At 40.1% G+C, this 25491-nt stretch overlaps 1 protein-coding gene across 4 annotated transcripts in view; it reads left to right on the top strand.

Annotated features, from left to right (window-relative positions):
• PDE5A (phosphodiesterase 5A) overlaps positions 1–25491 on the top strand; it is a 147268-nt gene that overhangs the window by 114130 nt on the left and 7647 nt on the right. For all 4 annotated transcript variants that reach the window (XM_024119197.2, XM_024119199.3, XM_028492240.2 and 1 more), the window contains exons 13-18: positions 4509–4634; positions 6442–6536; positions 15533–15620; positions 19585–19685; positions 21375–21452; positions 23324–23387. In XM_024119197.2, the coding sequence (XP_023974965.1) occupies positions 4509–4634; positions 6442–6536; positions 15533–15620; positions 19585–19685; positions 21375–21452; positions 23324–23387 (552 nt within the window). The remainder of the gene's footprint in view (positions 1–4508; positions 4635–6441; positions 6537–15532; positions 15621–19584; positions 19686–21374; positions 21453–23323; positions 23388–25491) is intronic.

Below are 25491 nucleotides of genomic sequence, written 5' to 3'. Positions count from 1 at the left end.
TAGGGGAGAATATTCCCAACAGTGAGAGCAGGATGTGCAAAGGCAGGATGACAGAAAGAGGGCGTTGGAGGCGTGGAGCACTGGTTGAGGGGGTGAGAGTGGGGAGAAAACCAACCAAGAAGCAGATTCTGTAGAACCTTGTACGCTATTCAGAGGAATTTGGATTTTATCCTGAAAACAATGGTGAGTCACTGAGGAATTTTAAGCAGGGAAGTAACATGATCTGATTGCAGTGGTTACAGATAACAGAGTAGAAAGAAGGACCAAAACAGAGTGAACTCCTTTGGAAATGAGGGAGTGAAGAGGTTGATGTGAAGCCAAGCTGTTGGTTCAAACAGGGTCACCCATATGGAGTGAAGATGAAAACTGATTTTCACCCCCGTCGATTACCTTATTCGCCTCTCAGAAAATAGCAAGACTGACATCAATACCTTCTAATACCAGTTGGGAGATATCAGGGAATTCTGTTCTGTTTCATAATGGCTACGTGTATCTCATCAAAGAATAAGGAAGGATAGAAAGGCCGATATGAAAAAAAAATTCAGTAATTTGCCTTTAAAACTACTTTTTTCCGGTCAGTTGAATGTCTAGTCTCCTCGTACAGATTTCCTATCTGGAAATGTAAATACCTTGAAGGCCTCCACTATCCAGCAATCCATTCATTCATAAAATGAAAATTTATTAACAGTAAACAGTGTATCCTGTCCTGTGCTAGGTATACATTTCAGTGATGAGTCGTCCCTGCTCTCAAAGCCTCACTGAGGCATGAAAACTGAGGGCTAATATAGCTAAGGTTAATACAGTGTCATTTCTGGTATTACTGGGGGCCCGAATCTGGTTCTTTCTTTAATTTAACCGAAGTTTATTTTACTCTTGGGTGAAAACAAAGACCAGCTGTCTGTAGACTCTTCTCTAGTAATACTTCACTCCTATAAGAGAGTGTTAAGAGATATCATATCATTTAATTATTTTAAGAAGCTCTCAAGAAAGGTTTTTTGGTTATTACTGTCCCTGTTTTACAAATGAAGAAATTGACACAGCATGGTGGAGTAGAAAGTTCATGGATTTTGAGTCATAGCTCGACTAGTGATTACCTCTAATTTCTTTGGGCAGTTAATCTCTCACATTCTCAGTTTTGTAATCTGTTAATTGGGAATAGTGGTATGACCTCCGCTATGGGAGTCCTGTGAGAATTACACATGCATCTGTGAGATTGTCTATTTGCATGCATGTGTATGTGTGCACACTTGTATATTTCGATTAATACACAGGTGTAGAGTACATGACAGTTATCCCTTCCTTAGACCAAATTTGACCATGATTATATGTCCCTATCAGATTTCTCTGTTGTAGCTTATAGGGCTCATTTTAAAAAGCCTTTTCTATTAATGGAATGAAGATCTCATTTAGAGCCAGAAGTTCTAAATGCACATCTCAGTTCTGCTTCTTGCTAGTCACGGGACTTATAAACCTAGATAGCGACTCAAATCCCTTTCCATTCCTGAGATCGCCCATACTTTACACTAGTGCTGATTCTGTTGAAAGGGCCTGGACAGAACAGGAATATGATCCTTGTACCTATTTATGAAATTCTTATATAAGTTGATTTATTTCTTCTTTCTTAAAAACATAAGCTTTTAGATAGCATTTGAGTGTTGGGTATGAAGATAGTCACTGAGAATTTCTTTTACAGTCTTTATTTTTGCCTTTCCTTGAATGTTTATCCATTAGGCAGATATTTCTCCTCAATGTCTCATTCATCTACTCTCCTTTTCTGTTTGAATAACTACTATTCTAATTCCGGCCAACATCAACATGAACATTGCTATTATTCTGGTTGGCCTTCCTGCCTTAGTGACTCTTCTGTTTTGTTTATTTCAGATATTATTGTCACTGTACATTTCAGATATAATTTTAGGATGGTAAAATTAAAATGTTACTGCTAGAGAGGATGTTAAGCATCATGAAGTGCCCCGACAAAGAATATTTCCTACTGAAAGTTATGTCAGATCTTCCTGTCTCTGCTTGGCTTCCAAATCTTGAGTTACTCTCCTATAATTCTTGCTGATCTCTGAAGCAGATTCTTCAACTCTACTCCAACAAATCTGCGTGTGCTGTACTTGTTTTCCTTGACCTTCTGTCTTTTACGTGTCATTCCTCCCCTGAATGGACAGGATGGCTCCACTTCCAAGTCTGCTCCAAGTATGTTGTGCCGTAACATACTTTTCCTCAGAGCCTGACTTAAAACTCTCTATTTCTGGGAAAACCCTAGGATTGACTTCATGCCACTTAGAATGCTATTGACAGTTTATAAATTTGTGCTCTCATTTTTATGTGAATCTATTTCCTTTATATGTGTGCTTTTGTTACTTTCACTCACTACTGATTGAAATTCTTGAAGGCAGGAGCTGAGCTGTGTTTTTTCTTTCTTCGCTTTCTCCCATAGCATCTTAAGGATGCCGTGCAGGACTTAGGAGGCCTTTGTAATGTTGGAGACTGATTCAGTGTATTGAGCATGCTCCCTAGGGTCTTCCAAACTGCACATAATTATTCAGTAGTCCTGCAGAAAAGAGTGTACTACAGATTTGAACACTCCAGGCATATCCACCAAGCATTAAGCAGATCTGACCATAATTTTCCTAAATGCTGTTAAGAACATTTGATAACAGAATCCAAAACTGTACCTGAATCTAGTTACTAATTAGATACAGTGGGGTATCCATTGGGTTACCTAGTTCAATAGGCCCATTTCCATTGAAGCAGTATAGGGAGTTCCCTGGCGGTCCAGTGGTTAGGACTCAGCACTTTCACTGCCATGGCCCGGTTTAATCCCTGTTCGGGGAACTAAGATCCCACCAGCCACGCAGCGTGGCCAGAAAAAAAAAAGAAGCAGCAGCAGCAGCAGAATAGAGCAGTCCATCAGGAATTAGGTTTCATAGAGCCATTTTGGTCATTATTTCACATTATATGCATAAGTGCCTATTTAATTATATCTACAGATTTACGATTAGTAAAGAGATGGGTCCATAGGTTAAATTTCTGGGTTTTCCTGCTTATTTTCCTTGACTCTTTAATTAATCACCAGTAATTTTCTATGACACTTCACTTTCTAAGCATATCAAAGAAAGTTAATTGCTCTTACTTAAAATTCTCCTAATAAGATGAGTCTACCATCTTCGGGGTCGACTTTGTTGAGAAATGGTCACGCTGCAATGTACTTCAGGTTGGCACGTCAACCGTAGGCATACGGAAATCCTCTGGGAAATATGGTTACTCAGGGGTGAAAGAGCTAGGGGACATTTGGGTTCTTTTTATCAGAATTCCCTGTGAACTGCGTCATAGAACAGGAACAAAGAGACCTGAAAAGAAAAGGGAGGATATGAAAGCACTGATTTTCCTGCCAAATCCTCTATAAACAATTTATACCAACAAAGAAGAAACCTTGTTTTTGGCCTACTTTTGCAGCCAATCGAACTGTGTTGAATATTGTTAAAGCAACATTCGTTTCCCTGGTACTTTTTCTATTCCCCAGGGCAATGCCCTTTGTGTTTGAACTATCTCCAGTGATACACGTAGGGAGAAGCACATATTTATTTTTAGAGATCCCCAAAAGTATAGTAAATCATTCAGTATTGAAGAGAGGCAGACTCTGATGCGAACACAAACAGAAAATTATCAAGCTTACAGCCCATGAGTCCCTGGGGATTTTACTGAATACACCACTTAGGAGTTGAATTAAACCCAGCTTGTGAGATTTTTCTGAAGTCTATCCTTTTTTTCCCCCAACTTTTAAAATATGTGTAACACACACACACACACACACACACACACACACACACACACACACACACACAACAGGGCTTTATGTTGCATATATTATTTTTGGTTACTTACTTCTTGGTAACCAAGCAGTAACTCTGCCTGAATATTTGAGCGTAGCTTAAAAGGGACAAAGATTGGGACTTGGAGCTCCAGTTTGTCCTTGGACATGTGCTGTGTGCCTTGCCCCCAAGCCATCCCCAGAGCCTCGCGCAATTACCTTTGCAGACGTACAGAATGGAGCGTGAGAAGAACTGGAGACTGGCTGCTTGCATGGCTCCCTGAGACTGAATTCATGCATGTGTGACTGCCTCCTTGGACTCTCCTAATTGACGACACGTGGACATCATATCTTTTAAAAAGCTAGTCTGTGCCCTACCCCTGACAAAAGTACCCTTCTTCGAGCTACCTTGCATTTCACATCTAATTTAGTTAGCATGGTGGTTTGCATGGTAGGCTCTGAAGTCAAACTGCTGAGGTTTGACTTTTGGGCCCACCCTTTACAAGCACTGTGACCTTGGGCAAGTCTCTGAATGTCACTTTCCTCATCTGTACAATAATCAAAATGGTAGTGCCTCCCTCAGAGTCCCGGGAGTTAGATGTAAATGCTTTGTACAGTGCGTGAAGATTAATAAATGTGTGATAACCGTCAGCAGTTATTTTGACTACTTACGCTTTATTTCCTAAAGGTTCTTTGCAGGTGGATTTTAAGTGTTAAGAAGAACTATCGGAAGAATGTTGCCTATCATAATTGGAGACATGCCTTTAATACAGCTCAGTGCATGTTTGCCGCACTAAAAGCAGGCAAAATCCAGGTACTTCTTAGAGCCCTTTATATATTTAAGACATTTTGTTGCTTTGCTGCAAGAATACAGCATATTCTTTCAAGTGTTTCTTAATGTGCACTAATGATGATTGAGAATAATATTTAATGCTGCTTACAAAATAAATTACATTTTGTTAATTAAGGAAGACTGGTATGGCAAAAAAATTTCTAATTTTCTTTCATATATAATATATATGGCCTATTTTAAAAAATCTTTAAAATAGCTTCATGTTAAACTTAATAGCCTTTGGGCAAATAAATGCTTCCTTCAGAGGAAAACTCTACAATATAAGAAAAGTATCAAATTTCTCATGTTCACATTCAACCTGCTCCATAGCAGAATTCCTCAAAAACCACTCAGGTCCTGAACTTGGCTCCATAGATGAGTCCAGGGTTCTCTGTCACATTTTCTCTAGAGCACTTTGTTAATTTTATAAGTACTATTTCATGGAAAAGGTTTTGTTTTCATATACATTGACCAGAGACTGTTTACAGGAAGATCAATGCAGAAAACGTTCAAGTAATTCGTTCTTTTCCGGGCCAAATTTTTCATATCTCTGTCCTTAGATTCTAACTTCAGTGGGAATCGACAAGTTATTCTATGTCAGTGATTCCAGGCATACATCATAAAACTGTTTTTAATTCAGAGCTTCCAAGCTCTTTTTATTAAATAAATTCTAAAAGTGTTATTCGCTGTCTCTACTTTCATGGAGTGCACGTTTTAGCTGGCTAGAGCTAAAAAAAGTGATTGTTGTCCAAGAAGCCATATCAAATACCATAGTAGTACTCTCCTGCCATAGCAAACTTTTATAAGAAATAGAGTGAACTTATTTTGGGGTATGGGATGGTCATAAGGACTATACCGCTGAAGTCTATCCTTGATTTTTATGAAGAATAACAAAATGGTGATTTCTGTGTATGTTGTAGACATACTATATAGAATGTTGAGAGTTGCAGCAGAATACAGCTGATAATAGTTTTACCTTGTGTTTTCTTTCTAATGAAGGAGAACAGTAATGCAGATAATACAAATGGCAGGTATTAAAAAATAACCTCTATTTGGCTTTGGAATATATTGCACAACTATTCAAAGCCAAATTTTCATTCCTAATCCTCTTTTTTTTCCTATTGTTTGCTGATATTCACATTGTCTATGCTTCTAATAGGAGAGAGTGAAGGATATAGCAACTGACAACAGAGAGCGAAGGCAGCAGAATCTGCAGGGAACTGAAAATCAGACAGAAAACAATTATTTAAAGTTTATTTGGTGTAAAATAGATAGCTAGTGGGAAGCAGCCGTATAGCACAGGGAGATCAGCTCGGTGCTTTGTGACCTCCTAGAGGGGTGGGATAGGGAGGGTGGGAGAGAGGGAGACGCAAGAGGGAGGAGATATGGGAACATATGTATATGTATAGCTGATTCACTTTGTTATAAAGCAGAAACTAACACACCATTGTAAAGCAATCATACTCCAATAAAGATGTTAAAAAAAGTTTATTTGGATTATTCCACATATATATATAGATTTTTAAGCATTAAAAATACTGACTGGGTGGACAGGTTATTGATTATTTGAGGCATTTGAACTTTTTCTGGTGATAATGATAATCCCATTCTGAAAACAAAGTATGACTGATTACCTGCAGAATGGGATTCTAGCGTGAGTCCTGTATGACTAGAAAGCACATATGTAAAGCACTAAAGAGAAAACCACGTGATTGGTGGAAAGAGGTGGTATAATGCGCTTTACCAAATTGTTCTTTCTCTTCCTTTCCTCTACTCTTCGGTCGTGCAGAACAGGCTGACTGACCTGGAGATACTCGCACTGCTGATTGCTGCCTTAAGCCACGATTTGGATCACCGCGGTGTGAATAACTCTTACATACAGCGGTAAGGCATTCACCCCAGCAACAGAAGAGATTGTTTCTTTTAAATTGTAGTTTTAAAAGTAAAAGCCACAGCATAATTTGATGGTACAAAATTTCAGTTGGTCAAGGTCCCATAACATACTCTGGTTTTATTTAAGGGAAATGGAAAAAATAATGCAAGTCCAATGTTGTGTTGGTAACATCTCTGGCCTGAAGTTCAAAAACTATTTATGTTGAGAATCTTATTTCATTAGATAATTACCAAGCGTTTTGCTTTAGTTTATATACACCCAGCTTAGGAGCTTCATTGGAAAACTGTTAAGACTAGATCAGAAAAGGTAGAATTTCGCCCTGGAATAAAAGATAATATTTGAAAAGTGCTTAGCTCTATCCTAAGTACTTGGTAAGTGCTGCCTAGAAAGAGGCTTTTGGTCTTAGTGAAGGCAGTGGGACACAGTGTTGGAGACTTTGGGCTCTGGGGTCAGACTTGGATTCAAACCCTACCTCTGCCACAGAGTTCCTGTGTGGCCGTGGGCAGGACACTCATCCCTCTACGCCTCCATTTCCTGGCTTGTGAAGTCGAGATAACAGCATTCCTACCTCATAGGGTTCATATAAGTTTTAAGACATAACACACATTACTGCCAGGTAGAATGCCTGGTACATATCTAAGTGTTAAATAAATCTTAGGAGCAGATGCTAGTGATAGTCCTGTCATCATCAGAAGCCTGCATTTTGGCTGATTTTGCGAGTAAGATACTAACTCTTCAGACAAGCTTTTCAGGCTCCCTTCTGGACCACGCTTAAGTACCCATTTGCAATGACAAATGAGATAATAAAGGTGATAGCACTTTTCATCAGATTTTTGAGCCACTGTGACATTTTTATTTTCTTGAAGCAAGTTAGTTGAAAGGCATACATTTTAATGGTGAAATCTCTTACTACAGAGCATTTTTAAGGTATGCAAGTGATTCAACTAATGCATAGATCTCTCTAGGAAATTCCACATGTCTGATATCTTGAGGGAATTTCAGAACGCTCTCTAATCACATTCCCTTTATCTAAATACAGTAAACGGAAAACTTCATGTAAAAAGAATTGTAGCGATGTAGCAACCGTGTCCTCTGCTGAGCTTTGATGGGAAAAGATAGCAAGCTCTTGCCTGACTATCAGAGGCTTGCTGTCTCCTCTTTAAAGTCTAATGTTTTGGAGAACTGACTGGGTGACATGTCCTTTGTACCCTGTGCTTTGTCATGTGATTGTGGTCCTGAGCCTCACATCGACACAGGAGTAATTATGGAAGGAAACAACGACGTGAAAAGATTTACAGCGCAGAGTCAAGCACAGCCTAAGGATAAGAGCCAGCGGTGCTGCCTTCTCTTCCTACCTCAGCACTGAACATCAGATCATTAGGATATGGATTATTAGTGTATGGATTGCCATACTGCCCTGCTTCGGAGTGAAAAAAACCACGAAGCTATTTTTTCCTTTGTTTATTTAAAAATAATTACCCAGAAAAACATCTGGAGAAACGTCATCCTCTCTTTGAAAAAAAAAAAAAGTCCTGGGAAAAAGTCAGACTGCACAATCTTGCTTTCACATACACCGCAGAGCAGACTTACACTAAAGTAATAATAACTTTTAAAAAAATTAAAGGAGTTTCAGAGATATTTATTTCTTCCTACATCCTTGTGGTTTGAGTAAAGGAAACCAAGAATTTCCCAGGGGTGTTTCTTTTTTTTCTTTCCTTAGTGGTAAACGAGTGATACCTCCAGTAGGATTTTCTTAACCAGGGGACTCTTTGGAGACTAAGAGTATCAGAAACATTTCCATATAAAGAACTAACTTCTAAAAAGGTGTACTGTGTCCAGACCTCATCAGATATTCAAACACTCTGTAAAGAAAACCAAAACAATAAGACACAAAAATAAAAGTAATACATCAAAAAGACAAAAAGCCCTCATATGGTAGCAAAGTTAGAAACTGAACTCTGTCATTTGTTCTTGTTGAACATCTTTTCAGAAAATTAAATTGAAGTAAGATATGCCTTGTTTAGGAAACTGTGTTTTCATTCATTATCTGATTCTTTGATTCCTTCTTGGCTTAGGAAGATTGCCATTATGAAGAGCGCTTCAAGTACGCCAGTGAAATATTTGGGAGAAGAGTTCACTGCTTGTGCTTTCTTCTCCCACATGGGTGGATGAAGGGAAGAGTGATTCCAGATAGTTACTGAATTATTCTTTTAAAAATAGGCAGTCATAGGAACAAAATGGCTGAAGTGCAGACATCTGCTTATGTAGAGGAATTTCCCCACGTTAGGCCTGCAGTCAATATAAGAGGACTCTTGTAGATGCATTTATTTGGTTAGATTCAGGATTGGCGTTTTATAAATATAGTGAAATTATCCTACATTTTAGGCAAACGGATAATGTGCAGTTACTGGGGCCTGGTACTTTGCTAGGCAGAAAGAGAGCTATAAAAGTATAAAATTCGGCTTCTGTTATCAAGGAATTTTCATAGTTTCATGACACAATGGTGATTAATGCCAGAAAGTATCCGGTAAGTCCTGTGTTGTTTGATAACGTGGGCGGTGGTCAGTAGAGAAGGAGACTGATGACGATTGGCGTAGCCCATCCTTATTGTTAATGGAGGAAGTGAGACTGCAACCAGATCTTTGAAGTGTGTGGGATTTGGAGAGGGGAGAGCATGAAGGTACTCCAGGAACACCATGAAGTGGGCATATTCATGGAACAGACATGATGGCTAGTCTGACTGGTCAGAAGGCTCCCTGACTAGGGATGGAAAGTAAGAGAATGAACAAGTGGAAGCTAGAAGACCCTTCCGAGGGAGAGCTGGAAAACCAAGCCGTGCATTTTACATTCGGTGTAGTGAAAAGACAAGGAGCCATTGCTGCAATGGGTAATGAAGAAAGACATTGTTTAGGAAGAAAAGTCTGTAAGTAAGGTACAAGGTAAATGGGTAATAATTAGAACCACAGAGTTCAGCCAGAAAGCTGTTAGGTAGGGGAAGCCAGGTGTGTGTGAACATCACATATTAGCTAGAGGAAGGAAGAGACCGAAGGAGAAAATTGTTTAAATATTGAACAGCTAGTTATATGCAGGAAGGAAGGGGGAAAATCAAGACTCCGGGTCGAAGAAATTAACCATGACGGTGCCACCGATAACAATGAAGAACCGAGAAGTGTGTATGCGTGTGTGTGTCCTTTGGGAGGGAGGATGGAGGGGAAAGGAGTTTTGGCAATGAGGAGAAAGTAATACATAGCATAGTGGTTAGAAGAGGTAAGATGACCAAATGAATGTTTTTTTCAAGGTTAGAGATTCAGCAAAATCAATAAAAAATTTCCTGGTAACGACAGTCAGATCATGTATAGTTGTCCTGGAAGAACTTGCCCTGTACCATAGTCCTCTCTGCTCCGGGACAGAGGAACGGGAGTGAGCTAAGGTCGTGAACAGGCACGGTGGTAACAGGGTCAGCAGGCTCCAAGAGACTTAAAAGAGCAGTAAAGACAGCACAGGAATCACAATTTGTGAAGTTCACACGGAGGAGAGTCTATTTTAGCCAGTGAGTTCATCCTTGGTAAGGCCGGAGGGCTTGAGAGACCAGAGATCTGAATATGAATAAAGTGCAAGTTCAGTTAGTCGCTAGTAATAAGAGTAATAATAATCATAGAAGCTAACACTTAATATAGCTCTTATCCCATGGCATTTAGAACTCCTTCTAGCACTTATATACATGAGCTCATTTGGTCCTTAGACGACCACGCAGGAGCTGTGATGGTTATGGTGCAAATTCGAATCCTGACTCCTCTCACCTTGTGACCTTGGGCAAGTCATTTAAACTCCCTCTCTATGTTTCCTTCTCTGTATAGTAGAATAACGACAGTGCCTGTCTCACAGGGTTTCTTATAAGGATTAAGGAGTATAAGTAGATGTAAAGTGCTTGGAACAGTACCTGGCACAGACTACATGCTCAACACGTTTTAGCTATTTTCACAGGGGGATGCTGTTAAGGACAGATAGGAGTTGAAGATCTTGCTTTTTTTTTTTTTTTTCCCCAGGGAGGGACAGGGAGTAGCAAAGAGACTATGCCTGGTGGCAGCTAGGAGCTGTGGAACAAAGAAGGGATTGTCTACTGTTGATATGAAAAAAAGACAATCAGCAGAGTCAAGGAGGTCCAAGAACTGGGGTCACAAGGTCAAATGAATCATCAACTTGGATATCTGTGATCACAGAGAATAGGAACATGAAATAACCCCTGACTCATAGAAGGCAATAGTGATGATTTGGATGGAAATTGTGAAGTTAAGAATTAAATGGGTTGGGACTTCCCTGGTGGCGCAGTGGTCGGGAAGCCGCCTGCCAATGCAGGGGACACGGGTTCGAGCCCTGGTCCAGGAAGATCCCATGTGCCGCGGAGCAACTAAACCACAACTACCGAGCCCGCATGCTGCAACTACCGAAGTCTGTGCACCTAGAGCCCATGGTCTGCAACAAGAGAAGCCACTGCAATGAGAAGCAACGAAGAGTAGCCCCCGCCGCTCGCCGCAACTAGAGAAAGCCCGCGTGCAGCAACGAAGACCCAATGCAGCCAAAAAACTGTAAAAAATTTTTTTTCAATGCCAAATTAAAAAATAAATACATTACAACAACAAAAAAAGAATTAAATGGGTTGACATGGGTCACAAAGAGTAGCTAAGAGATTTGAGCCCAGAGCAATATATATGGATGAGAAGCCAGATTAAGGACAGTTGTTAGAATCAGTGAAAAGGAGTACTGTGCTGGGGTGGCTGTGTTTTTCTCACAGAACTGTCATTTTCTATTGATTTCTAAGGCTCTGTACTTCTGAGACATTGGTTTGATTTCTGCATTGGCATCCTTATGCCACTCTTCAGAGATGGGCCAACAACTGCAGGACAAGAGGAGATGCAGGGAGGGCGTGCTAGCCCATGACTGCTCACCGACGTGTGGGAATAACCCCGCAGCAGGAGTGGTTTAATGGGTCCTTGTGACACACCCTCAAATAAAGAGGCAATGAAGCCTTGTGTTTGAAAGAGTAAAAAGTAGCAGGATATAGAATGCATTGGTTTCCATGAATATCTTTGTAAATGGGAAATTTGGGGAATTTGTCACCCTTTCATTGATTCATAAATCCATATTTTGAGAATGTAAGTAAAGGCAAACACATAATTTGCATTCTTCTATCTCACAAGCCAAGAATTTTCTCTAATGTGAAACTGTCCTTTCTGCATTGTCTAAAAATGTAATGTGTGTTCGAAGTTTTAAACATGTTTGTGTTATATCCACCTAATCGCATTTCTAGTCCAGCTTCTAACTGGGTCGGTGAGTGGATACTGTGTGCAGAGTGCTGTGGGTCACAAGCCAGTGTGATGCAGTGAAAAAGATGCGTGTGCATCCCGGCTCTGCCTTTTCTGTTGACCTTGAACAAGTTAGATAATCTCTCTGAACCTTTGGTCATCCTTAAAAAACTACAGATAGAACTACCATACGACCCAGCAATCCCACTACTGGACATATACCCTGAGAAAACCATAATTCAAAACGAGTCATGTACCACAATGTTCATTGCAGCTCTGTTTACAATAGCCAGGACATGGAAGCAACCCAAGTGTCCATCAACAGATGAATGGATAAAGAAGATGTGGCACATATATACAATGGAATATTACTCGGCTATAAAAAGAAACGAAATTGAGTTATTTGTAGTGAGGTGGATGGACCTAGAGTCTGTCATACAGAGTGAAGTAAGTCAGAAAGAGAAAAACAAATACCGTATGCTAACACATATATATAGAATCTAAGAAAAAAAAAAAAAGGTCATGAAGAGCCTAGGGGTAAGATGGGGATGGAGACGCAGACCTACTAGAGCATGGACTTGAGGATGTGGGGAGGGGGAAGGGTAAGCTGGGACAAAGTGAGAGAGTGGCGTGGACATATATACACTACCAAACGTAAATTAGATAGCTAGTGGGAAGCAGCCGCATAGCACAGGGAGATCAGCTCGGTGCTTTGTGACCACCCAAAGGGGTGGGATAGGGAGGGAGGGAGACGCAAGAGGGAAGAGATATGGGAACATATGTATATGTATAACTGATTCACTTTGTTGTAAAGCAGAAACTAACACACCATTGTAAGGCAGTTATACTCCAATAAAGATGATAGATAAATAAATAAATAAATAAATAAATTAATTAAAAAACCCAAATGCTAAAATGCCAGTTTTAGAGGTCTCAGCCTGGGTCACCCAGGAGGCACAGCCTGAGACGAAAGCTGGCGTGCATATAGTTTATTAGTGCGTGTGATCCCAGGGAGCAGGAATGCAGGCCTGGGAGTGGGAAACAGAGAGGAAAGGGAAAGCCAGGAGAAGGACGAGGTATCCAGCTGTCCACCCATACAGGCAGCTGGTGCTCAGTCCCAGCAGGTGCTTTTGAGAAGTCTACGACATGAGACCCAGAACTGTTGGCAAAAGGACAGGGACTGTAGGGGGAGGGGCAGCTCCCCAGGCTTGCGTACCCCACTGGTCACAGGGGACCTCCAGAGGCCTTAACTCCTCACGCTCCAGGCTGAGCAGGTGTGAGTGCAGAGAGCCCTCCTGTGGGCAGAAGTGAGAGGTATTCTCAGCGGGCCGGGGCAGGTGGCCAGGGCAGGTGCCTTCTGATGGGCTCCTTGTGCAGTTTGTTAAAGCAGGCGTGAAGCTGGACACTACACCAGTGGCTGCAGTATGAGGTGGGACCGAAGATTCTGATGTGGCGAGCTGAAGTGTCCTATAGAGGACTATTGTAAAAATTAAATATAAACGACTTAGCACAGTGCTGGACATGGTATAGGCTCTCAGCAAATAGTAATTGGTAGATTCGTTTTCCCTAATGATAACACACTCAAAAGGAATACAGTCTCACAGGGTAATAGACTTATAAACAGCTAGCAGAATAAAACTGATACTAAACTAATACTGGCTGTGCTTGGATTCCTCATATAAACGAAAATAACAGATACTCTAGAAGCTTTTCCTTTTCTAAGGGAAGGGAATGAGGAAGGCAGTAGCTGTACTGAACTTGACTTGAGCTTATCCAGTCTGAGTGGTGAGAAAGTGCTAGTGCCAAAATAGAGACTATAGAATACAGGCAGGATTTGGAGGGAGATCATCGATTCTGTTTATGCTAGGCCCTCTCTTATTCCGGGCTGTCTCCCTGGAGCACCTCATCTACTCCTGTGGCTTGGATTTCCAAGCATGTTGATGTGATCCACATCTCTCTCTCCAGCCCAGACCCGAGTTCAGACCGTTATACCCATTTGGTTGTACCTCAGGCACCTTAAAATTAATAGCTCCAACACTCAACTAGTCCATCTTGCCCTCCTTCATCCCCCATCTCTAATCATCTTCTCCCTTTTTTCCTATGTCAGAAATGACAAAGCAGAAGCTTAGCCTCCATACTTTCCCCCTTCATCTCCCGCATCCCCACTAGCTCCCAACATCAGGATTCATGGCCAACTCCTAACTAATCTACCTCCTAAACAGCTCTTTTTATTGGGGATTCTACCACTCTAATCCAGGCTGTCTCTTACCTGGGTTACTAGAACAGTTTCCCACTAGTCTCCTAAGTAAATCCCAGTAGTCTCCATGCATCTCCAGTCTTGGTTCCAGCAAATTTATCTTTTCTTACGAATCTGCTCATTTTAGTCCATCCATTGTCTTCCCACTGTCCAGTGACAAGCACAGTATCTGACCCATGGTCCAACTCACTAAATACAGAAGGAACAAAGAAGACAAGGCAGGAGTTCACTTGGGAAAGGTTACAACAACAACAAAACATGGCGGTTTGGAAGTCAGCAATATCGGTGGTGGGTTAAACACTAGGAGTAGATGAGATCACCCATTCTCTTAACCTTTATTTTTGTTTTACTGTTTTTGTTTTCCCTTAAGCTTCTCTCACTCCAACTCATTTTTTCCTGTGTTACATTTCTTGTCTTGGGTAGGTTCTCTGTCTTCAACAAATTAAATGCAAAGTAAAATAATGATTCATGTACTAGTACAGAGGAATAACAAATCAGTTCTATTATCTAACACTTGTATCGTGCTTTACAATTCATAAACCCCTGTCCTATTAATTCAAGAAACAGAGACTTTCAGGAACTATAACTTTTTGTCTTTCTTTTAAAGAACAAAGAGTGGAAATGGTGCTTTATGTTCACACGTGAAGGGTCATGAGAAATAGGAGGTGGAGGACTCTGCTTGTCATGCTTTAGAACTTGATTTGTGACTCTTGTTACATATAATGAATTGACTATAATATTCCTCCCCTCACTTCACTCAGCCAAACGGTCTTTACTGTTTTCCCCAAGTTCATTTTAGAGCACCGCCAGGATGTCCTGCATTGAAATAACCCGGATCCCACGTGGGGAACTTTTTCTGACTCAGCTGTCTCCTTCCTTCCTCCAGAAGGGGATGTGCACCCACTGTCCCCCATTTCCTCGCCTCTCATCACTCACACCTCAGCTAATTCCATCTCAGTTGACTCTTTTCTTATATACAGGCACACATAGGGACGCTGACCTTCAGCCGTATTTCAGAAGAAAGGCTTGCGTGGAAATTTATTTCAGCTTTTAAATTAATTGCACTTTTGAAATTGAAAAATATTATTGGCACAGCTATTTCAGAGATTTTTTTATGTGTAGAGAAAGTAATCCTTTGTCTTTGTTCCTTCTACTATTTTAATAAATATTAAAACCAATGAAATTGTTCATACTTTGAACCCGCATCAGTTAACATTTGTACGTGAAAACAATTTGACTCTTTATATGTATTTCCCAGAGATTCCCTCACTCTTCTTAGCAAAAGGAGAGAAAATTGTTAGCTGGGTTAAGTTTTGTGAAGTAGCCTCTTTTTCAGTTAACCAATAATAAGAAGACATTGATCACTGATATACTGGGAACATTGATCATTTTTTTTAAACTTTTTTCCTTTCTTCAACAAACCCAGAAGTGAACACCCACTTGCTCAGCTCTACTGCCATTCAATCATGGAGCACCATCACTTTGACCAGTGCCTGATGATACTTAATAGTCCTGTAAGTACCTTGTTTATGGTTATAGAATTTTAACAGAGAGCTTTATAAATTCAGTTTCATTTTTAAGTTTTGGATTTATTCCCAGCAACATAAATTCTTGAGCATGCTTTATTCCTTTTTGGGTAAGAAAGGCAAAGCCAGAACATTTGAGATCTTCGCAGCCTCACTTCTCTAGAAACCAAAACTGTCTAGATGTTGCATGTTGCCTGAAAAGGGAAAACTGGTTTCTCACCTCCATTTGGTTATTCCAAATTAGAAACAAACAAAACTGGTATTTTATGGCTCTCAGTTCTGTTTTTGTTTTTGTTTTTGTCAAATGAAGTGGTTTATACTACTCTCAAAGGTTTTCTTTCATAAGGCAATACCTTTTCCTCTTTTTATGGAAACTTTTGACCACTAATAAACATTTTCGTTAAGGAATAAAGCTGTTCAACAGTTTGGCTAAATGAATATTTATCAATGTAAGAAAGCATATAATATGTTAATTCTAGTCATATTTATGTTAAGGAAAATAAAGTTAAAATGATATATGCCAAAATGTTCGCAACGGCTGTCTTTGTCTTGTTAAACTATTAATACTTTTTTTATTTTCTGATTTTGATTTGTTGTTCATTATTCACATTACCCATTGTATGTATTACCTTTATAATAAAAAAACAGTGAAAGTTGTAGATGATTACGTTGAACACGCACAAACGCATGGTATATAATTTTTTTTTTTTTTTTTTTTTGGTATATAATTTTAAAGCAATTTTACCTCCATCTCTTTACATTTGCCCAGTGGCACTAGTTCTTCCCCGAGCCCCAGAAAACGCAGGCGGCCCATGACTTTTGTGGTCACTCTTTGATAAGTTTTACCCTCTAGTTACTACTTCAGGTCCTAAAATATAGCACACAGTTCTCAATTTAGAAACCAGAATGTGCAGCCCTATGTAGTAGTCCAGATTTGGGGCTTGATTTAAAGTTTCAGGTTCTCTCTTCCCACCCTGGTTGGCTCCTTTCGTCCCTCCCTTACATTTCTTCTGACTCCTTCCTCACCCCCAAACCCCCATGTCCCTTCCTACTCCCCCAGACTTGGAGAATAGGAAACAAGAGGGGTAAGAACATTCTCAACAGACTGGTAGTGTGATGAGTGTCCCCCTGTTTGTGCCTGGTAGGTGTTTAAACCAAGTTCTTTTCTTACGAGTAATTCCATGATCCTGGCCGAGCGCCTTAACTGTGTGGCTTTTCCACTGACGTCGCCTTAATGTGAGTGATCATCTCTGTCCAGTTTATCACCTTATGGCTCCTTCCTCAGCTCCTGGAACTCTGATTGTTAGCTTTCAGCTCCTTTCTGCTAAGGTTCTTTTGCCTTCTTTGTGGTCCTCTTGAACAGGACAGGACTTAAACCAACCCCATGCCTCCAAAACTCAGAGAAGGCAGGCCGTCCTGTACGGTAGCAACCTCTCCTTCACTGCTCCATCAGAGCATCTAGCCAGCCTGTGTCTTGCCTTGTAGATTTTCCAGACAGGAATCGGACACAAGGGTACTGGAGCCCACCCCAGCCAGCAAACTCCAGCAGGCATACGCAGCGACTTCAGGCCGCTCTCTCTTACTTGAGTGAAGGGGAACGCGATCGCACCTGTTGGTGCGGGTGAAGGGTTAAGAGTTATGTGGCCAGTTTGGGCACCTCCTTATAAATTCTGCACATGCTCTAGTACAGACTGCTACAGATGTGACTGTTTAACGTGAATTAGTTGATGTATGATTGGGAGGTAGGGGAATGAAGTCAGTAAAATGTACAGGTTGTACTGTTTCATGAACAAGTTCTCTTGGGTAAGGTGCCAGAATTATGGGAGTTGAATTGTGACCTTCAGCAAGGAAGGAAGAAGCCCTCTGCTTGGCTCCTGCACGAGCAACCCTTTCGGTTCTGTTTTAGGAATATTGAAAATGGGCGCTTAGCCCTGAGGCGCTCTCCCTCGCCTTGGGCTGCTCTGGGCCCTTCAGCACCTCCCTTAATGCAGCCCCATTGTCTCCACGATCCAGTTCCCCCTGCGCTGCCTCTGGGTCTCCACAAACCACCATTTCCACTCAGCTGTTTCTGTGCTTCTTTAATGTCCTCGGAGGCAGCCTCCAGACGTGCTAGCCTGGCCTGTCCAAGTTACCTCCAGAGGTACCAGTTCTTGATTTGGTTTGTGCTCTGGTTATTAAGTTACATAGGCTTTGAGTGGTCTGCCCCGACACTGTTCCTCCCCAAATCCATGTTATTTTTAGTGTGTGGCTTTTCCGAACTGACACTTCTCGGGAATGTGTGTGTCGAGTTATAGCAGCAACATCTGTACCTTCATTGGAATTTGCTGTCTTTGCCCTTCAGCTCAAACTTCATTTTAATATCCTATTTCGTTTTAAAGAAAATATGCTAACCTTTTAAAAAAAAACCATATTTTACAGTATGCCTATCACAGCTCTGTTATTAGATAACATAAAACTTATGTAATATAGTATTACTTAACATAAAAGGAATCTGGTTGTATATATGGCTGGCCTCACATTATAAGGCCCATCTATATTCTGTCTTTGTAAGCACTAATACACAAGAATTTACAGCCTTTGTTTTTGGAAGGGAAAATAAAAATACAATACCAAAAGACATTTCTACTTTTCCACTTGAAATAGTTTTGTCTTAAAATAAATAAAAGTATCAGAATATAGTTTTGTTTTGCCCAGAATCTAAAGTGGCTTAGGGCTTCCCTGGTGGCGCAGTGGTTGAGAGTCCGCCTGCCATGCAGGGGAACCGGGTTCATGCCCCGGTCCGGGAGGATCCCACATGCCGCGGAGCGGTTGGGTCCGTGAGCCATGCCCGTTGGGCCTGCGCGTCCGGAGCCTGTGCTCCGCCACGGGAGAGGCCACAACAGTGAGAGGCCCGCGTACCGCAGAAGGAAAAAAAAAAAAGAAAGAAAAAAAAAGTGGCTTAATATTTAAAAATAATGTTTCTTGTGTAATCACAGATTCATTAATTAGACGTATACCACAATTTCAGCATCAGTTATCCTCTAACCAATGTTTGAACCTGGCTCAGCAGTTCCCTTTCTTCAGAACAAATCCTTTACCTCCAGACCCTATTTCTAAGCTTCTGGTTTTTCTTCTCAGCCCTGAGGTTTAGGAAGCACGTCTGACTCAATTTACAGATGTTGTTTTGAGTATATTCTGGGTACCCAAGGTATGTTTTACTTAGTTCAAGATTAGAGAGTCACTGTGCTTTAAATTACAGGCAAGAAATAAAAAATGGTTACACAGCAAAAACTTTAGATAACTTGCACATGGATTAGCCACCTTTGAAATAGCCACCTTTGAAATATTCCTTATAGATGTTTCAACTCTTGCTTTCTTTATACCACCAGTAAGCACATCACTGCTCACACCGTCTACCCATCTGTATTGGCATGTTCCTGAGGAATACACACTGTTCTCAATATGAAGTTAAAACTACATAAATCTGCACCAGAAATGTTATTGGATTTATTACAGAAGCCATAGAGAAATGATTTTTTTAATAATCAATTGTTCACAATTTCCTCACCTGGTTCTTCACATCTATTAATACAGTTTTTGATTTTTCAAAGTTTTACTTGTTCTAAGATCATGGCAGTTAGCCTGCCCAAAGGAAAAAGGTTGTATTATATAGTTATTAGATTTGGGGCCTGGACTAAAGCCTGAGGAGTAGAAGAGTTGGAGAAACATGCATACTTTGGCCCATGAACCATCATGAAGCTGTTTTTTCTTGTATGACAAGGTGATGGGGGTGGGTGCATAGAGGGGAAACATTATTTCGTGGTATTTACTTTATGTAAGCAGGGGTCCTCTATCTTCCTGAATTCAGATACTAGGCATGTGTTTAAGAGATGTGACTATTTTTTCAGATTTTGTTCTTATCAGCAGCTTCTCCAGGTGGAATGCTAATGATGATTTTCTTTTTTTTATAAAGGGCAATCAGATTCTCAGTGGCCTCTCCATTGAAGAATATAAGACCACGCTGAAAATAATCAAGCAAGCTATTTTAGCTACAGACCTAGCACTGTACATTAAGTAAGTTTTAAGAAATATGTTGATCAATAGGTCTTGGATGTGTTTGCATTGTTTCAAACTTTAAAAATCCACATTGGGGTATTTTTAGATTATAAGGACAAATGTCCTGGCAAAGCTGTCTATCAAACTATGGAGCAGTTTCTCAAAGGAAGCCAGAAAAATCGACTCCTTCCGCTTACTTAATGCTATAGAAATTACAGAATGCAGAGTTATTTCTGATGTTTGTCTCTGAAATAATGCGCAAAGCAAATAACCATCTCAAGGTCATTCCAAGCTAGGTTGGCTAACCTAAAGATTATATAGACCATTTGCTTTTCCTCCTTTCCTTCTCTCCCCCAACTTCTGACCATTTCACAATTCCTTTATACTGTCATCCAAGTTTACGTGGGCTGGGAAAGGAGCTGAGTGCCAGACAAGTAAATTTCGTTTCTTTTTATTGGATTTTGGCAACAGAAGGATATTAATGCAGAACTTTAATGAAGTTAATGATTCAAAAATTAAAGTATGCCTTAGAGTGTATTAGGGACGTAGGTATGTTTGCATCATTTAACTGCCTTTCTAAAAGCAAGGAGAGACGTTGCTGCCTTTGGGCGGGCATTCGTTTCCCACACAGAGACTGAGGTCTTTGTTGCACGTCTGGGAGTGAGGGGAGTCCGGCAGTCACACTCAAGGCGTTTCCCAGGAACACGGGCCTCTCTCCCTCTGCACAAGGATGTGCATTGTGGTTTTAGCCACTCTTTTGAGAAGTAAAAACAAACAGAAGAGACACACAGAACCACATACCAGATATCCACTGCTGTGCATCTGAAAGTAACTACATCTAAAAGAGTCTGTTTCCTTGGATTTTGGAGCACTTTAAAATTAATTAGGGTAAAAGAAAATATAGTAAATTTCAGTGTATTCAGAATGATTGCAGAATAAAGATTATCAAATTACCAAGAATTTGAAAAATACCTGTAACCACAAAGACCTCCCAACCTTTCCAGGCCACATGGGTCTCCCCTCTGAACCCTTTTGAAACCTCTTTTCATTTTTGGTACTTAGTCATAGACGGGCAGTTTTGTTATGTAAGTTTCTCTTATGTTTGTGTCTTTGACTAGATTTTAAACACTGTGAAAGGAACTCATGTCTAATAATTTCCCAAGATGCCTAACAGTGTCGAGCACATAGAGGTATTCACTATACAGTGAATGAATATTAGTTTATACTTTACTTGGTCATTCTTTGCTTCAGAAGGACTTCACAACTTTATAGTGACAGAGTAATTGTTATGAACATTTTTTTACCCTATACCATAATATATGTGAATGAGGTATATGAAATTAAACTGAAAGCATATAGATCTTATTACGCCATACACAAAATTTCTTAAATCATTCTTGGCATCAGACTTTTAACTCATACTGGTTCATTTTCTTAAAATCATGTTCAAGAATTGAAATTTCCATTATTTGTGATTCGTAGTTAAAAATGAGGTGAGATTTAATGTTTCAACCAAAGAATATGGTAGAAGAGAAGAAGGTTAGGTATTTAAGATTTTTAAATGATGATTTTTATATTGGATTCTAAGATGAGAAAAAACCATTAGAGATTTTTTTCCCCCAAAATTTTACTCCATGAGTCTTTCTAGACCAAAGGGATAAGAGCTTGGGGGACTCATCATAACTACGAAATATTTTTATTTTAAAGGAGGAGAGGAGAATTTTTTGAACTTATAAGAAAAAATCAATTCAACTTGGAAGATCCTCATCAAAAGGAATTGTTTTTGTAAGTAGGATTACTATCCTTAAAGCTGAAGTTTTGCTACCTAATTAATTTTATTGCAATTATTTGTTACAATGTGATGATCTTAGAGGCTGTCAGAATTCTTGAGTGTTGTACAAAAATGAATATTTACTTGAAAAGAAATGCATTTGCAAATTCAAGTGAATGAATCACTTTTGTCCTAGAAGGACCTTTACAATGTGGTAGAATATCAGTACCAGGCTATAGAGTTCCCTTGTTCATACTCACAATTCTTTAGAATTGAAGACCTGAAAATAGCATCCTAAAGAATGTAGGAGCGAGAACATGGCCGTGGAGTGTTTACTTCTCTTACGTGATAGCAGGGTAGCGCTGTCAGAACTTAAGGGTTTCTGTTTTTCCTCACCTGTTCCTCTGTCCCTCCCTCCCATCCTTTGCTATTACTATCACTGCCTTTGTCATGACAAGAACTGGATCAATAAAAAAGAGCTAAGTGTCAATAATAAAGAAAAGACAGAGGTAGTAATACTAAGGATAGTGCTCTATTACAATTTTATAACCAACATTTCTTTAAATAGATTGGTATTACTTCACATGCAAACAAAGATGCAAATTGTAAGGAAACACACAAATGCCCAGCTGTCTGTTCTGTATAGCCACGCTTCGCCTAAGAGTCTCAACATGTCCTTAGAACAGTGCCTTAGAAAAGTACAGACACGCTACTGTGACTCGTGAAGAGTTTTTCTCATTGACAACAGTGGAATCTGACCACAATTCCAAGTCTGTGCCACAGTTTTCACTGCTCCACTCTCCTAACTTCTGACCTCTCGGCAGACAAGCACCCGGGACATTTGGCGCTTGCGTTGCCTCTTCCAGGCTTCACAGTCCAGATTGTAGTTTAGCTCACACAGGTGCGTAGTCTTCTTTGGGGGAGGCGGTTTGTATTGGCAAGTAGTATTGAAATCCTTCATGATTAGAGATTTCTCTGGTGCGCTCATTACTTGCGAGAGAGTTGGTGTAAGAGATAGAATTAGAGGCAGAAAACCATTTTCTTTGTGGCCTAATATGGTTAGGGAGAATGTACTTTTAGGTTGGGTTTCCCTAGAGGGACAAGTGATACAGTCCTTTACCTTGAGTGCTTCTGTATGACGGTGATGGCCTTATTGCCTATGTCTTCAAACAAATTAAAAGGATTAGATGGCAGGTATTTGGACCTGACATGGGAAAACACTGCACTAAAGACAGAACTATTTCCGTACGGTAGTTTTATATAGTATTGAGTTCTAGAGCGCCTTGTCACAGACTCCAGACTCCAGCATGGTTTTCAACTTCTCTAACAAGCAAAGGAATAAACAGCATCATCCTTTCATTTCCCTCTTTTCTCCAGCAGATACTGTTCAATAATTCAAAGGCTTTTCACATAGGAGTCACTACCTGTGTTGAGTGAATTAGGATGACCCACCATAGTTCTTGCTGTCACGGAACTTTTATCAGTAGGACAGCTGAAGTTATCCTTTAATGGTTAATTATTAGTAATCAATGTGTTTTCATCATACTGTCACTGAGATTGGAAGACCAAAGTAAAAAAAATAATAATAGCAGGCAAGTTTTTGCTCAAAGGTTAATAATTACTCTCCTGCTGCTAATTTGGAGATAAGTGAGGCAGTGTGAAGGCAAATTCCAGTAGTTCACTGGGTAACCAAAACAATGACGCTGTGATATCACTGTATCAGCCCTGCTTCTATGTAAATTCTATTTCTGTTTCTTTAGTCTATAAACTGCCATCCTCGTAGTTTAGAGGGTTTTAATTTAACTTTTTTATTAGTAACTATTTACTAGGGTTTATATTCACATAAAAGTAAACGGGAGTATTGGGCTTCTTTTTCCCTTAACAGAGCGATGCTGATGACAGCTTGTGATCTTTCTGCAATTACAAAACCCTGGCCTATCCAACAACGGGTATGTTGCTTAGTGATGATAAAAGTAGTAATTAAAAAGTCAAAATAAGAAAAATCTTTGCTCTTAAATGTAGTTTTTGAAGTATTTGGGGAACTTTTTATCTAAATTTTAAGTAGTATTAAAAGCAGATAATTGGACATAAACAGGTTTTCTTTTTTAGAGGACTCGTTAGCACTTAATAATATTTCTAAGATATATTAAGAAAGAAAGCATCTATATTAACGCAGCAAAAGCCAGCTATTGATAAAGCTTAATTCCAATACTGCTGCTGGCTTAGTTGGGGATTTTTTTTTTAACACATCCCTTTAATAATATTAAAGTTTAGAAGAAGCAAACTTAATTTTCTTACGGTTAGCGTATTAGGCCTATACCTCAACTCTAAATAGGCATTAACAAGTAGAACTTAAACACTTCTGGTGCTTAGAAGTATAGGACGTGTTGATGTAAGATGTCAGGAAGGATCTGATCAGGGCCTGTGGCTATGAGGCTAGAAATACATCCTCTCTCTAAATAAGTAACTGCTGTAACATTTTGCAGAGGCGATAAAGGCCCTAAGCTAAAAGAAGGGGTGGGTATATATGCAATGATGTGTATGTTGTGGTTTTGTTTTTTGAGATTACATCTTGAATCCTAAATGTACTACCTGAGATTACTGACCACTGCTGTTGGTCACAGCTCTGGGCTGCATAGTCATGGAGCCCAGTAATGACAGGCTCATCTCATGAAACAAATGCTGAGAAAACAGTATCAGGAATGCACTCTCCAATGTGCCAAAGCTGACATGCCACAAGCGCTCAAGAAATGTCTTTATAGACCTTCCTGCTCCATAATACATAAGACTATATACCCATTTCCAAATAGAAAAGAGAATGGAAGAGGGAAGAATTTGTCTTTTCATTTACTCTTTCTTTTTTCTGAATGAAACCCTGAAAAAGTACAACAGTGAAGTTGGGGTCCAGACATAAAAAGCAACACTATAAAGCTTCTATAATTAAAACAGTTTGGTATTGGTGTCAGACCAGTGGAACATAATAGAACATTGAGAATTGCATAGAACGTTTAATATATAATAAAGATAGCATTTCAAATAACTGTGGGGGGGGGAATAGACTTTACTAAATAATGTTAGGATGATTTTCCCATCTTCCATAGCCGGATGGCAAAAGACGAAATTGGATCTATTCTGCTTACTTCCAAATGGGGCACAGAGTTCAGTGTAGAGAATTAAACCATACAAGTACTAAATAAAAACGTTTGTGGATTCTTTTATGAACAAGGAGTGAGAAAAGTTTCCTAACCATGGCTCAACATGCAGGATCAATAAAGGAAAAGATTGACAAATTTGATTACAAGAAAATTTAAAAATTAAGAAAATTTTTTTGCAAGGCAGAGACACTATAAGCAAAGAAAGACAATGAAAAACAGGTAAAAATATTTGCAACTTTTATCTGATAGTTAATATTCCTAATATTAAAGAACTTCTTGGGCTTCCGTGGTGGTGCAGTGGTTGAGAATCCGCCTGCCGATGCAGGGGACACAGGTTCGTGCCCCGGTCCGGGAAGATCCCACATGTCGCAGAGCGGCTGGGCCTGTGAGCCATGGCCGCTGAGCCTGCGCGTCTGGAGCTTGTGCTCCGCAACGGGAGAGGCCACAACAGTGAGAGGCCCGCGTACCGCAAAAAAAAAAAAAAGAACTTCTTAAAAATAGAGAAGAAAAAGGCCAACAGCCCTACCGGAAAATGGGCCAAAGATTTGAACAAAAAAGTTGACAGAAAAAGAAATGTGAATGGCTCTTACTCATTTGAAAAGGTTCTCAGAACCTCAATCATAAGGAAAGATGCAAGTTAAAACTACACTGACACATGGAACTTCCCTGGCAGTCCAGTGGTTAAGATTCCGTGCTTCCACTGCAGGAGGCAGGGGTTCGATCCCTGGTCAGGGAACTAAGATCCTGCATGCCACGCGGCTGCGTGGCCTTAAAAAAATGAAACAGGGCTTCCCTGGTGGCGCAGTGGTTGAGAGTCCGCCTGCCGATGCAGGGGACATAGGTTCGTGCCCCGGTCCGGGAAGATCCCACATGCCGCGGAGCGGCTGGGCCCGAGAGC

The sequence above is a fragment of the Physeter macrocephalus genome, chromosome 7 (genome assembly GCF_002837175.3).
Source record: "Physeter macrocephalus isolate SW-GA chromosome 7, ASM283717v5, whole genome shotgun sequence".
NCBI classification, from domain to species: domain Eukaryota; kingdom Metazoa; phylum Chordata; class Mammalia; order Artiodactyla; family Physeteridae; genus Physeter; species Physeter macrocephalus.
The sequence above is the reverse complement of the archived record's forward strand: the minus strand, read 5'-3'. Positions and strand labels throughout refer to the sequence as shown.